We start from the raw sequence: 15,829 nt of genomic DNA, 5'->3' as shown, positions 1-15,829 counted from the left end.
CATTAACATGTAGAGGGATTTGATATTGTGTAAGCCACGTTCTGTTGCGAGCGTGTTAGGCTAGCTTACACAGCTGTTGCTGCAGATCAAAGCTGAGTTGATGGGAAGGTAATGGCTCGAAGCTGGGAGACTAATGGGGCGACACACTGCTAAAATGTAGGCTACTGTATTCTATGGCAGACGAGCCTAATGCTATAGCAAAGCACTTTGGCATGTACGTGATGTATAGCAGCTAGAAAGAAATCTGTAAACATCAGGAGGTGAGTTTGAAAATGAATTAAAGGACAATTTTAAATTTAAGTAAGTAACAGTAAAAGGGAATAAAGGGAACACAGATATTGAGAGTAACTAGGCTACTACACCAACTGTATGAGGACAAAGACTGCAACTTTTCAGGGTAAAAAAAACCAAAAAAAAAAACCCCAAGCAGTCAGCTGTCACAGCTGCCAACAGCATTGGGAGGAGATGGAAGGAACAGGGGATTTGCCATGTTTTAGCTCACCAACTGTCAATGTGTCAAAGTGATGCAGAAACATGCAGAAACTCGACTCTTTTCATCTGAGTCGTGATGTCCTGGCTCTTTTCCTCCATACAGGTAGGCAGTAAGCAGATGACAGTCTACAGGTACTCTCCACCAGCCAATTTAAAAAAAAAAAGAAAAAAAAAAAAAAGCCCGCAATATTGGGGCTTTTTTCCAGCACAAATATATGCAAAATTAACAATATAAGCGCCTCTGGGGGATTCAGCATGCAGTGAGTGATTTTGCACTTACAGTCATGTCATCAACATCAGTGTTGAAGTGCATGTATAGAACCCCCCGTATTTACCCTTTGCACTACCAAAAACTTACGCTACTTGGCACATTGCTTATGCAGAACTCCAAAAACACTGACTTAGATGTGTTGTTTTGTAATCAGTTAACAAGAAAGGGTTAAACCTCACACATACGCACCTGTGTCACAAACACCAGGACAGTTGGTGTTATTTTTGTGACCAAAAGGTCACACCTAATGCGATGAAAACCAAGCCAGAACGAAATGTTGGTCATTTCTTGGTCATGTTTACTGTGCTGTGTTCCCTCTCACCTTGTGTGGTCCGTGTTACCGCTGTACTCTCTCTGAGGTTTTGAGTTTCTTGTGTTATTGTATTTTTGCATGTTCAAGTTTAAGAGTAGAGCAATAAAAGTGGCCTTTTTGAGTTTACGCTCTCCCTCTGGAGTCCTGCATACGGTCCCATCCTCCACCTGTCACACAGCCAAAACGTGACCAGATGAATAATGGATCGAGGGGAAAACTGAACTCTTAAAAAGAATCAAATGAAACAGATTAGAAACTCACGGTTATGATTCCAGTTTAAATTTCACCTCATGCCTCTTCTTTCTTTTCAACACATGAAATGAACTTAGTAATGGATGCTTCACTTGCAGAGTCTCAACAAAAACTGAAAACGATGAACTCCTCAGTTAGTATTTACCACACGCTGCTTGTGCTGAATTGCCTACAGGTGCTTGTGATATTACATCCACCTCTTGTGGCATAATAAGCAGCCACTCACACACACCAAGGCAGAGAAAGTTCAGTGTCCTTTCAGTGCCCTTTCAGTGCCACACAGTTATATGTGCGGGTTGATTAATTAGCTCAAGTCTCCCGCACACACATAAGTATTCTGACTTACACACAGCCCTCTCAATGTCTTGTTTTAGCTCATCCATAAAGCACTTTTCTTTCTTGAGAACTACCGAGCCTGTGGTGATCTCACTAGCAAATTCATACTTACAATTACTTTTCTCTCTCTCAGCTTTCTTCGACAACATCCTCATTTTCACCAGAGCCAGTGGCTAATAGCTCTCACTTACAGTGTAGATTTCAGCAGAGTCAGAATGTCAACAAGCCCGAGCACTGATGGCTGCTGTAATGGGGAGCAGAGGGTACAAGTTGGCCTTACTGGTTTACATAGATACTTTCTGAGTGTGGGAATTGTGAAAGTCTCATGAATGCATCACAGTGGCAGCATACTTTAGGCCAAAAAGCTGTCTACGTGCACTATACAGAACTGGTGGAGGTGAATGAGATTAATTAATTAATTTGCTTTACCCCACTGTTTAATGTTCTCCCCAGTCAGCCTTCTGTAGTTCTGGTGGCTGGCTAAGATTCATCCAGTGTCATAACCAGTTTACCAGTCCATGCACATTCCCATGACAGCCAGAGTCTGCAAGCTTCAAGCATGGCAGGGTCTTTATTTGCAAATGCTGCCATACACGTGCCTGTTTGCAGTCCTCTCATAAAAACCAACAGTACGTAGCTCAAAGTAAATGACATCGTGCATAGGAGGAATGCTGATTGGTTGAAAAGTGGTCTAGAAAATTAAAAGGATGACAGTGGAGTTAAAAAAAAAAAATGGGAGAAATGTAAAAAAAAAAAAAACTTAAAAAAAAAAATGACCAGCAACTGCAGAAGCAAGAGACTTCTTGTTTGTGACACTGCCCCCTGGTGACAATAAACCACTACAACATGTAGACAAAACACTACGAAGCTGTCTGCAGGCAAAAACCGACGCAAACAGATACAAACGTATTGCATTCCTGCAAATCTGTCTTTAGCATTCGCTTGAGCCAGGAAAGAGAAAGAAATCCCACATGACATCAAAGCTAGTAAAAAATAAAACCACATCACAGTAGAGACATTAATGGCTCTTAAACATCCTAATGTGATACTTAGTTGGAATATAGCCGCCAACTACACCACCAAAAATTTTCACCATTCACGGTGCTACCAGCTGTAGCACTGCAGTAAGTCCAGTCAGTGACCCGTCAATAAATCATCGCATTTCATCAAGCTGGACAACATTCAGCTGGTCGGGATAATGATGTCAGATTTTTCCCAGAAGATTAGGAAACGGCATGGGAGAAGAGTGTTTTGGGCAGTTTTGATCCAGCTGTTTGTGCAGACATTACCTCAAGTTTATTTACAGAGCTGGGAGATGGACCTTATTATAGATGAAACAAACAGTCAGTCAACTGGAACAAAACTAGCATTTTAGATAACGGAATAAGTGTGGGAGATTTTCAGAAAAAAAATGCTTCTAATTGTTAGTCAGCAAAACAAAATTCAAAAATGTAAATATTTTACAGCTTCAATGTTTTTTTAAAAAAAGAGGTAAAGTTATGTAACCAATCAGTTATGAAAAATATAATGTTACATGCTGCCACTGAGTCTCTGGGAAGGATAATACAACTCACCAAGAGAAAGAGATGATGGTTGCATTAACGGGGTGATGATAAGATGGATATGTCATATATACTAAGATTAAAAAGGCTTTGATTGTGCACAGTTAAAGTGAAGCACGGCTTGAGGAAAAAAAATGGCAGAGCTGACTCTTAAAATAAATATCAGAAGGCTGGTTGGAGAGAAACAAAGTAATCTCCTCAGACACAGCAACCACATCTGTCAATGAAATCAAGTGAAATCACAAAAAAGACTTGATCTGGTCACAGATCTGGGCCCATTGTGAAAATGTAATCTGGTTGTGAAATCCATATTGTTTCTCCACGAATGAGTCACCTTCATTCACAGGTTTCAGAGTGATCCTTGACTGATAATACAGAACTATTTACCGCCTACGCCTCAGTGTGCTGAATGAAAAACAGAAAGAGGAAAGAGAGAGAGGGCGCTTTTCACTCACATGCTAATCTGAACATCTCTCTGTCTTCTCCATGTCAGTCTGCGAGTGGATCAAAGCATCTGCTGGACAGATGACGCCATTCGCACGCCGAGGCTGGTGCAAGGGTCACTCTCAACCCACAGTGCAAAAGGGACTTAGGGTGTGTGTGTGTGTGTGTGTGTGTGTGTGTGTGTGTGTGTGTGTGTGTGTGAGAGAGAGTAAGAGAGAAAGTGACAGTGAGTGTGTGTGTGTGTGTTTCCAAGCCTGAAGCCAGACTCAGAGAGCCTTGACACCACACATGCTGAATCAGAAGCTGAGGTGCAGAGATGGGGGAGTGTGTGGAGTGATGGTGAGAGGGAGGGATTAACAGGTGCTAGTGAGTCATTGTCACTATTAAACGCAGATACTTCTTAATGCATTAGTGCATGATGGTAAAGTCATATATACTCATTAGGGAGGAGGTGTGAGATTTTTTTTTTTTCCTGCGCTTGCTGAAGCCACCGACCAACTGGCCGCTTGGTCCTTTAGTTTCTTACTATTATGCATGGAAATTGTTCTGATTTAGGAAAGTGTCAAAAACTGATGGAATTAAATAAAATTAAGTGCTCTGCAGGTTTTTAAAGCGCTGTCGGTGAGTAAGTCCTGTATCATCACTGAAATTCAAAGAGGTTCATACCCTATTCACCGTTTGCCAAAGCTAGCCGGTGGATAATGGGCGCTCACAACATGGCAAAACTCACAATGAGCACTTCAAGCTAGCAATGTAGGTGTACATGTTAGCAAGAGCGAGAGAAAGAGAGGGAGAGATAACAGAGAAGCACAGAAAGATAGAGAGGAATAGTTAGGCATGAAGACAGAGCAGAGTCGAGGAGATGCATGGATGAATAACAAGGAAACAGCCCAGGAGTGATAGAGAAAATGAGCAATGGGCCTCAGAAGGTGGGAGAAATGAGTAATGACTGTTAAAGTAGTCGAAACCGAGATGAAGAGAAGCCAACAGAGAGTAACCACTTTGATAAAAAGTTGATCAACACCAGGCATTAAAGAAGTGCTCTTTCTCTCTTGATTGCCTGGGATGTAACCGCTTTCACCAAACTGTACTTGGTTTATGTTTTCTTAAACCACTTTAATGGCGTTTGATGTTATTTAATGAAGAAAACACGGAAATCTTCGAGAGGAGGTGCTGATCACAGAGTATCGTCGCAGCAGTTAATCAAGCATTTGAGACAATGCAGTCATTAAAAACAAAGCTTTTGATTACAGTTTGTGAGAGAATATTAGCGTGAGAGTGCGCCTAGTCTTCTAATTGGCTTTGCAAGGGAGCATTCATTAGCAGTTCTTTCAGTCTGGTGAAGCTGAAATGTGAGAACACCAGAGCCCAATTGGAGTATTATGTTTGCCCACTTAAAGAAGATGAAGAGCTGGAGATGAAGAGCTGGTTTGACAGGATGGAGAGTTTACAGTGTTTTTCTTGCAGCGGGCAGTGTGGCCATGCTTGACCCCCCACCTCTTATCTAACCAAGGACAGATCGCATCATGGCCGGCAGAAAGGGGAGGCTGAGGTTCAACTGTTACAGCAGGGTCGCACGTGCGCCCCTGACAGGGATGCTGTACCCCGAGGGACCTTTGTTCTAACACCACCCTGAACCAGACAGCGTCACATGCAGTTTGAGGAATAAAAGATGACTAATGAGGGGTAATGTTATCACACCTGATGTGTAGATGCAAAAAACAAACAAAAAGTGCCTCACATGTTTTATACTACAAATAGATGAATGACTCAATATAGTCACTATTGTAAAATCAATATAGTGATCTTACTATACAAGAAATCTTTCTGTCTGTCTGTTCGTCCGTGAACTCCTCCCAAACCACCAGGAGCTGAGCATCCAAATTTGGCAGGTACATCTCAGGCACCTGAAGGTTCTTATCTACATTGCGACACATCATGTTGCCTAGCAACGGTATAAAATGAGCTGCTTTTAGGATTTACGCACGTATAACACCTTGCAAAAACATCGGATGATTTTTGTTTCATACAGTACCATCTAATTTTTATCCACAAAAGCTGAATTATGCCTGCCATATTAGGATGTCACAGGGTTGCCTGGCAACCACCGAGTAATAGGCCAAAATGACCTGGTTTTGGCCTTTATGCATCTATAATGTCTTTATTCCAAGACAATAAAATCTCATTTATATCCATAAAAGTTCAATTATATGTGTCCCTAGCAACTACCTAGCAACAGGCTAAAATGACCCATTTGCAGCAAACTAGCAACATCCACCACCTCTGTTTTTGATACTTTTCTCAATATGGTCAAGTTTATCAGCCAAAAGCATGCACAGGCACAAACATGACAATTTTGTCACATTGGCATGTACTAGTATGACATTTTTGACATAATGTTGTCTAAAAGTGAATGCAGTCTGTAAAGATTTTAAAACAAATGAGAGAGGTTTTATTATCTTTTTATATCTTAAGCTCTCTGACAGCTTCATCATCACATCCAATAAATCCATGAAATCCTACATCAAATACACCCTAACAGCTACACTACAGGCAGGTAAATGTTGATCGTTTAAACAACAGCATACCCGTTACTACTAACTATGAGACAGAACCACATAGTATATACCAATTTACCTACATTAGGCCTACAGTATTTTTTCTTTATTGCTGTTTTCTGAAGATGTTCGCTTTGGTTGTAAATAGAGTGAGAAACGATTGAATCAGGGTTAGATTTAATTTTGCTTTTAATTTGTTCATTTTTTGCAGTTATATAATCCCACAGAAAAACTAACAAAAATAGTGTGGTAAAGGTTATATCACCCATCGCTATTTCAGCAGATGTTTTGTGAACACATCATTATAGAAGGAAATGGTAATTTATGCTGGGCTAAGTTACTCATCATGTATTTTCATGCTTTACTCTTGTGGACTCTCTTCATTACACTTTCTGTGGAGACTCTAAATATAGTGGATAAATCCTGTAATTAATTCCTACTTCAGTGTTTACACACAGAATCACACTGAGCTGTGACACATCATAGAACTTGCTACATATACTATATATATTGTGTGATGGGAGTGCAGATAGATGCACTCAGGTGTATGCATAGAAAAACCTGCAGTCATGCAAAGTATTCACTTACATCTGTATCAGGACCCTTGTCGGCTCCGGGACACGAGAAGCTGACAAACTCATGGCACCGTTTGTGGACCACGAAACAGCACACTGAGAGAAAAGAAGAAAGAGCAGAGAGTTTTACAGGAACAACTTATGGCACAATATTGTGAGCTGTTTTGTCTTACAAGTTTATGAAGGCCATTCGACCATAAAATCTGCTTCTTTAAAAAAACATTTGCATTCACAAAAAAGTATCCTTAATCCAAGTTTCAGACAAACAGTAAAGAGATAGAAGGAGACACAAAGAGGAATGTACTTGTCCATTGTCACAAACAAATGCAAGCAGACAAACAGACTGAAATGCATGTGTACACCCACACTCACACCCACTCAAAAAATGTTTCTGCAGCTCTCGGCTCTTTACAAGCTGTTGGGGTTGATACCAATTGTATCATTGTCTCCCACTGAAATGGGATCCGCCTATACCAAAGTGTCACTCAGCGTGACACGGCTGACATGACATCTGACGCTGCTATCAAGTCAGCGATAGTGGCATTTACATTTGGACTCTGCCGCTGATCTGGAGGGGGGGAGCAAAAATGTGGACATCTGTGACAGCTGGCGCGCGAGCTGACTCCCTCTCCGTCTCTCACTCTCTGTACCCAACAGTATTTTTCTCTTGCATTGTTTGAAATTCTTCATTCTTTCTTCTTTATCCATTCTCACACAATCTGTCTGCTTCGCTCATTGTCAAGCTGCCTGCTTGCTCATGTGCACTACTGCGCTCTCCCACTATCATATATGTGTGGTTTTGTCTGTAATTCTGCCAGCAAAGCCACACAGTTGCCAGACAATCTGACAAGCATTGGTTAAACAAGAGAAATTAGTTTGCTGCCGTCCAAGAAACAGCAGGGGTTTTGACTGTAAGGCAGTTGTATCATTCTGCTTGGCTAATTAGATACTTTTCAAATAGATAGTTAGATACTCATTTAGAGATCATTAGCATAACTGTGAGCGTCTTCAACATAACGCTTTAGCGTAGCCCTAATCCTAAACTAATAATCAACTACGATTTTTTTTGCATTCTTGCCTGTGGTTAGTGCCGAGCTGGTGGCAATGTACAGTATGAATTCATCTCTTTGAGTAATAAACACAAAATGAAGCAGAGAGGGAGGGGATGGCATACAAAGCTCAGCAAAAATAGTAGCCCACAGTGATTTATCCCTGCTCTGAAGCTGTCATCTGTGCCATTTGTCATTTTCATAATGTACAGTACACAACAGCCGAACCAGGCACTCAGTACAAGTGTAAATGCAAACAGTGGGGATTTATGAAATCAGGTCCGTCCATGCTTGCAATATTGCTATATGAATCTTTGGTCTGTCGTTGGGTATAACATATCGCACACATAAAATCCTATGACTGAGATGGGATTCACTGATGTAGTTAACTGGGTTAAAAACTGTCGTGAAAAAGAATTTCATTTTTAAGGGTGCACTTGATTATCACACACTAAACACAAACACAAAGTCAGTTAAACCTCCCAACCCCCGGGCCACGGACCGGCACCGGTCCGTGAGTCATTTGGTACCGGGCCGCGAGAGTTGAGACTCGGGTGTGAATTGTATGGTTTTCAGGGTTTTTATTGGTTTTTAGCGTTATTTTGTTATCGTTTTTTTCGTTAACTCGGTTTTTCTGGGTCTTTTCACGTGTGTTATGAATAAATCTTCTTTTTTTCGGTACCGGTACTAGTTTTATTTTGTTGTATTTATCCGCGACACCTTAAAGGCCGGTCCGTGAAAATATTGTCGGGCACAAACCGGTCCGTGGCGCAAAAAAGGTTGGGGACCGCTGAGTTAAACTTCAGGGATATCATTCTGTCCAGTTAGGAAGCAGAAACCTTTGTGAATCAATTTCAACTGCTTTCGTACAAATTAAAAGTTACAAGTAGTGGAGACGCAACACAACAACCTCCAAAAAGTAATGGTTTAACAGGTGGTGGTCACAGACCATTGCTCTCTTTCTGTTCGTCCTGACTGAATTTTCTGTAGCTTTGCCTTTTGCTAGTAGCCTAGTCACTCCTGCTAGCATTAGACGCTACCATCAGCGCCTGTAGGTTGCAGAGGTAGTTCAGCTTCTTCAGGATACATGCTCTCATCACGCTGTCACCTTATTACTATAATGTACTTGGAATTCTGTACACCACTAAATAAAAACATATTAATCACATAAGTATGATATGCTGCTAAATATGTCTATTAATGACAATATCCAATGCTAGCATGCTAAATATATACTAAATCATTAAAATTGCCAAAGAAACAACTTCAAGGGCTGAAACCTTAGGTCAATGGGGAGGCACCAAAAACTGCACTTCCTCAAATGTACACTCGAGACCGACTCCAAAAGCAAGTCAATCCCCATAGACTCCTATACTGAAAACCCAATTTTACAGCAAAAATGAATGCTTATGCAACATACTCATTTCAATAATTCTGAGAGGTAAAGCCATACATTTCAATGGGCATGACAGATGTTTGTGATTGGAGAATTTAGTCACTAGTGATTAGCTTGACATGACCTCACTAAGCCGATTCACTGAACTGGACTTTTTAACTTTATTCATCGTGTTAAGACCTAAGAATCTTAGGTGTTCTATTAAACATTCTACAAGTCTACATGCAATAGTTTTTAGGAGTTACATTTTTGCATTTTGTTTGTATGTTACAAGTACTTACAGTAGTAACAGGTATCTGTGTCTGTGTGATGAACCCATACAGTTTATCAGTGTCCCTCACTTGCCAAGTTACAGTGCTAGTCTTGAGCCATCCTGCATTTGTTTATATCATAAAAAAAACACATGTCAAGGTATGAACCAGTGTTAAGTCTACATACAGCAGACAACTTAGCAAAGAACCAGTTTTAAATTGATTCTTTAGTCAGTGTGTTATTAGCAGCCTGTTGGAAAGCCACATAATTTGTTTTTGGTGATTCCCAAAGAGCTATTAGAAATGCCAAATAAAATTTGGCATATCTCAGCAAGGTGTGCAGTGTGTCCTTAAAAGATTTGAGGTAACTGGAAGACAAAAGAAGACAAAAGAAGAAGGTTAAAAAAACACTACAGATGAACGGTGTCTGAAATCATATTCTTAAGAAATAGGGAAAAGAGATGCATCTGGGCCTTCAGTTCAGCGATTTTGCAAGCCCTGCAGTTGATCCATCTACTGTTCACCAAAGACGTAGCTATTTTGATCGAGTATTTAAGAATATGTAAAAATGAATTTGCTAGATCTGTATCAGTGTGTCAGATATTATTTCACGTCTTATTCTGAATTTTAGATGACAGTTTAGCTGGAGGAGATTCATTTCCAAAAATGGCCTACATGTTTCCTTGATATGGCAGGGCTCACACAACAGATAGCATGATCATTTAAATGCAAATTTGCCAAGCCAACCACCTTAAATCTTTTTTACAACTTCTAAAAGGTGAGATCAAGGTCCCTTTTTTCTTCAAAGCAACTGAAAAACACCAGTGTTGAATTCACATTAGACTTCTTGAAAGAGCGTTTCAACATTTTATTATTTCATTTTTCTCCTATCGGTGCATGCTGATTATATTAGTAATTGTTTTGGTGCTGACCTCAGGGCATTCATACCCACTTCATATCCACCTCCAACTTGCCCAAAAGTCAAACTTTCAGTCCTCCCATCCCACATCCTGCCCACTCAGCCGTCATTGAAATTAAGAAAACATTTGCTTAGATGCAAAGAAAAAGCACAAAGCACATAAAATCTGCTGCGTGTATTTTCATCTTCTCTAACACAGAGTTTTACTCAGCAGGATTAATTCTGAGTGCAATCATCAGGTTTTTCTTTTTCTCCCTGCAGCCTACTAACAATATGTGAATCACGCGTGTAATGACGTCTGTAGTTCTCTCTCTCTCTGCCCGTCCATCAGCACTCCTCACACCCTCGGCTACACACCCACATGCCCATTACTGCCTCTGTTTAGTGCTGATCTCAGACCCGTTTGAATGTCTGCCGCAAGCTGAGCTGACCGACTTGACACTGATCCCAGTTCAGAGGTGAAGGAGGGCACCTAAGCTGAATATAGTGGAAGGGATAAATCTAGCTTTGGACCTTGTGCGCCTGAGTGCAGGAGAGTGTGCACGTGTCAGGAAAGCTTAACCACACTTACACAAGTCAGAGACCGTGCTTCTCTGCGACTATAATCCTTGGCATTGACTTTCATGTGCATGCACACAGAATGATACACACATAAATCTAAAAGCTGCCTTAAGAAAGTAGAAGCCAACACTGCATGCTGCCGCGGCTGAAACACTGAAGCTCTCTGGGAGCTTAAGGGAAGTTACATGCACTCAGTAATTTCCATCTATACAGTGCTGTGCAAAAGTCTTGAGTCACCCCTTATTTCATTAAATTTTCTTCCAAGGAGCCAGGCTTTATTATAAATTTTAAGTGGTCCTGAGAAATTGTTCTCCAACTTTTCTGAAGGTCTTTTAAAGCTTTTCTTTAGACATTAGCTGCTTTTTCCACCCATTTTGCTTCCAGTTCTTGTATCTGACCATTTTATAAAGAACTGTTTTGTTTTGTTTTTTCTGTCAAGCCACATAACACCTAACTAAAACAAAAACTCTAAAGCAACAAAGAAAAACACCTAACTCAAGTAATGAACCACTATTGCATAAACTTAGCATATCTCATAAATTGTTTTAGTGGATGGGTAGCTGTCAAAAAGACAGTGTTAAGGAAGGTAAACAGAGAGAAAAAGCTGAAGTGTGCCAAATTACACAAGAACTGGTCTCAAAATCAGTGGCAACAGGTTTTCTGGAGAGATGAAATCCAGAGTGCAGTGAAACAATGAGTTTACACCCACCTGTAAAACATGGTGAAGGCTCTGTCAAAACTGATGGAATTATTAAATATAAGCACATTCTGAACAACCATGTAATACTATCTGAAACGCTTCTGATTGGCTTCATTTCTCAGCAGGAAAATGATCCCAAACACCCTGCCAATGCAGTAAAAGCACACATGGCTAGAAAAAAAACACACATAATGGATCACTTTTAGTCATGGACAGGCCTCCCCAGAGCCCAGACTTTAACATTATTGAAGCTTTGTTAAAGAGATGACCAAATATTGACTTTCAAGCTCATTAGAATTGTAAAACTGTTTGTTTTGAATTTTTTTGCCTTATATTCTTCCATTTATGTTTATAGATCACTGGACCCATTTCACATTTCCCTAAGAAAATATAAAGAAATGATGGGTAGCTCAAAACTTTTGCGCAGTATCTTATGAACTGAAGCAACAGAAAATCATTTTCTCTATTTCTCCTGTGTTAAAGGAGTTTTGTTATAAAGTGCTGGAGGAGAACTAAAACGTACTAGAATTAATCTTTCTGGTGACTCAGAGGGATGTGACTGACGAACTCAGTAGTGAGAAGAGCAGTTGTCTCCAAATGGTTTCATTCTCGCGGGGAGAGCTATGTAAAGCAGCAGGAGCAGAGGTGACAGTAACATACTGTATCGTCAGGGATATTATGATTAATTACTATGGGCTTTGTTTTACCAGCCTAATTACATAAGCACAGAGATAAGGGGCTTTGGCATTATAAAGCAGCTTACACAACATAAAAGCGTTCTTGCAAGCGTGCGTGTGTGCAGAAGGTGGAAAGCACATGTTTATATGCATCATCCCAGTGCCTGTCTCTATAGGTGGCATGGTTTCACACATACCATTACATCCATATTACATCCATACCCCTTCTCCTCTGATCCTTTCAAGTGTGTATTTAGCTCTGGCTAATCTGGTAAAATTGATAATCTACCGAGCCACCGTTAATAGAATTATGATGTGCTCCTGCCCAGAAGAAAAGCTTGCAGTGGAGATATGGGAGAGAAAGCGCGCAGGACACGGGCAGCACAGAACCAACTCAATACCCTCCAGACACATTCAATCAATCCGGGTCCCCCAGAGTGCATCTGAACACAAAGAGAAAAGAAGCTTTGATCTGAGATCCGCAGGAGGAAAAGGAGGAACTGTGTGACGCGATGGATGAACAGGCAGAGAAGGTGGAAACAAATCCACAGGGGTTCCCGTGACTGTAGAGATGGATGCTTCCAGTTAGAAATGCTGCTCAAACAACAGCTCATTGTTTTCACTATAAAATATTATCGAGGTGATGCTGGGTGACAGCTTCTTCACCTAGCCTGTCTGGGAATTACTCGCAGCCTCCCATAATGCAGTATCTTTTAAATAAACACAAAGACAGGTTTCCTCCCAAGCAGGCACATGACTGTGTAAAACGCTCTTTTTTGTCCCCTCCACCCTGATCTTGACTGTGCTCGTTCTGCAGCAGATCTTCTGTCATTTGATGCAAGACAAATGTCAGAGAAAAGGAGCGGAGAGGAAAAGAGAGGGTTCTTGTCCTCTCTTGGTTATTTTTAGGGCTGGTTCTGGCCAGGGCTGGAACAGCGTGTACTGAACTGCGACGTGGTGAAAATGTGAGGAAAGACATTTCCCCTGCACTTCTCTTTCACCTGCCCGGTGGACGCTGTAAGCGGCACGCGCTGATACAGATATCCGACCGCATCAACGTATCTGAGGCCGGCATGTGTGTGAGAAACTGAGAATGATGAATGAAAAGCTATTGCTGCCACAAGCCTGCGCAAGTACTCAATGACAGATATGGAAAAAGCTGAAATATAACCATGTACAAACGAGCCAACACAATGCATCCGGCAGACAGACGAACTTCTAGCCTGTGTCAAGTTCTCGTCAAATTTTGATGCAGTTCAAAGGTCAGGGAGAAACTATATCCATCAGTCGCTTTACCATCCTGATTACTTGCACTAACCCTTGGCTTTTACACTTGAACATGCATGAGTTGATTTGGATTTAAAGAGGCTTGTTAGAGGTTTTGAGCAGTCTGGCTCTACCACTTGAATGAGCAACCTTTTGGAAAATACAGAAATCTCCAACGTTTTGCTCACCATCAGATCGTGTGAAAATGTGACCAGATGAAATCACATTTCCGGACAGAATCCATAGATGCATAAACAAAATAAGACATCTGTTCTAGAGGTTTTGACCTGTTAGAGTGAATAGTTAAACATTTGTCATTTTTATGTTTACCATTTGTCCATTGTTTTAACTCTGTGAAAGGAATTCTTTCTTTCCTCCCATCTCCAGATTCTCGAGGTTCTGGGTGCGAGGTTGAAGTGTTTTATCACAGGCAAACATCCTTATGAAGGTCTGATGTGGTAGAACTTCCTGCCCTTTGTATGGTTTCACTGTGTTACCTATGGTAAACCATACATTGGGTGTGGGAGAGACTACCCTCTTTATGACTAAGGATGTTGGCTCCTGCTTTTAGGTTTTATGACCCTTTGATCAGCAGGAACACACACACACACACACACACACACACACACTCTTGTATATACATTACTTTGAGGTGCCTTGTCTTTGTAACCAAATGGGGTTGCAAGGGGAGGTGTTTTGTAAACTATTGTTTGAAGTTTGTCAATAAAAGGCAGCGAGAGGAGGCCATCATCGAGCGTCATTGTCGTGCTGGACACAGATGAGAGGCCTCCCTTGCGCAAGCGATCGATCGAACACTGTTTGCCTTGCTTTTCTTTCATGGGAATAAGTCCTGGAGACAGCGGGGTCTGAGTTTGGACCCAACATTTTTTGGTCCTTCGAAGCCGGATTCCAAGAATTTCGCCGCACATTGAGGAGAGAGAGGACACGCCGTAGACTGTCGACAACCAGGCCGTTAGGACGCCTGACAAAGCCCTGGAGTGTTAAATTCGCGACCAGGCCGGTGGAATAGCGTCTGAACTCCCCTCGTGGACGGCGACTGACGGGATTCTAGGACTCCCCTGTGAACGAAACGCAACACAACGGTAAGCAAACTGAGAGCGTCTCTATAACCGTGTGAATGAATGTGGGATCCTAGATAGAAACGCGTCACCGAAACTCTGCGTTAAACGTGAGTTCGGGGGAGCGCTGGTCACGAGAGCGCACGTGGACCCAAAACAATAGAGAGCGGCTACGTGACCGTGCGGTTTCTCGCAGGTACGTGAGTGCGCCAGCCGTGCGGGAAGGACGCAGGCTACTAAAGTAAAGAAACGGCTCCGTAGCTGCGCGGGTTCACGCGAGCACGGGAGTGCGTTGGTTGCGCGGATCCACGCGAACCTAGAGGAAGCGGCTCTGTGACTGTGCGGATAGGACGCAGGTCCAGGAGCACGCTAAACTGTGCGTGTTGACGCAAGTTTTGAATTTTATTTTATTTTAATTTTACTTTAGTGTATTTTTTTTTTTCTCTCTCTCTTCTCCGCCGTTAAAGGTGTAGAGAGTTAAGATTGGGTTCCCGAATAGAATAGAGCTCTCGTTGATGTCGCCGCGGTAAAGGAGGTTATAGGTCTATAAAGAGTGTGAATGAGCGTATGTGTGTATGAGTGCCAGTAAAGTGAACGCAGCAACACTGAAGGAAACCTAAGCGGTGTTAACGGAATTTTGTGACTTGTTGTGTAAACGTAGCCTGGGTTTTGTTTTTGTTTTTTGTTTTTTTTGGGGTAAGGCGTTGCCTACCGCAAACTTGAGAGAATTGTCATAATGGGGAATAAAATGTGTAAGTCTGCCTTAGAAGGGGATGCAAAATTTATGGAGAAATTTTCATCGGGCAGCACGCAGTATATAGGTTGTTGGCGTAAGAAATATGGATTTGAAGGGACATTAGTGGAAGTTCAGTGTAAAATGCTTGTAGAGAAAATAGCTGTAAGTGTAGCAGGTAAAACAGGGAAAGCGAAGCGGAGGAAGGAATTGCAGTTAGCAGTTGCTAAGTTGTGGCTGGAGCAGGCTCAGAAGAGAAGAGAAGCACAGAATGTTAAAAGAGCAATATTGCAAGCAGTAGTTGTGAAACCTGAGGATGAAACTACAGCTCAATCCACTGCAATTACTCTAGAACAGCACCGTAGAAGAGCATTAGAAAGAGCAAGAATGTTGGC

At 41.6% G+C, this 15,829-nt stretch overlaps 1 protein-coding gene across 2 annotated transcripts in view; it reads right to left on the bottom strand.

Moving 5' to 3' along the window:
• prkcab (protein kinase C, alpha, b) overlaps positions 1–15,829 on the bottom strand; it is a 119,934-nt gene that overhangs the window by 74,061 nt on the left and 30,044 nt on the right. For both annotated transcript variants that reach the window (XM_063471788.1, XM_063471789.1), the window contains exon 3: positions 6,817–6,899. In XM_063471788.1, the coding sequence (XP_063327858.1) occupies positions 6,817–6,899 (83 nt within the window). The remainder of the gene's footprint in view (positions 1–6,816; positions 6,900–15,829) is intronic.

This window comes from Pelmatolapia mariae, linkage group LG4 (assembly GCF_036321145.2).
Source record: "Pelmatolapia mariae isolate MD_Pm_ZW linkage group LG4, Pm_UMD_F_2, whole genome shotgun sequence".
Classification (NCBI taxonomy): domain Eukaryota; kingdom Metazoa; phylum Chordata; class Actinopteri; order Cichliformes; family Cichlidae; genus Pelmatolapia; species Pelmatolapia mariae.
Note: the sequence above shows the minus strand (reverse complement) of the source record. Positions and strands in the feature narration are given on the sequence as shown.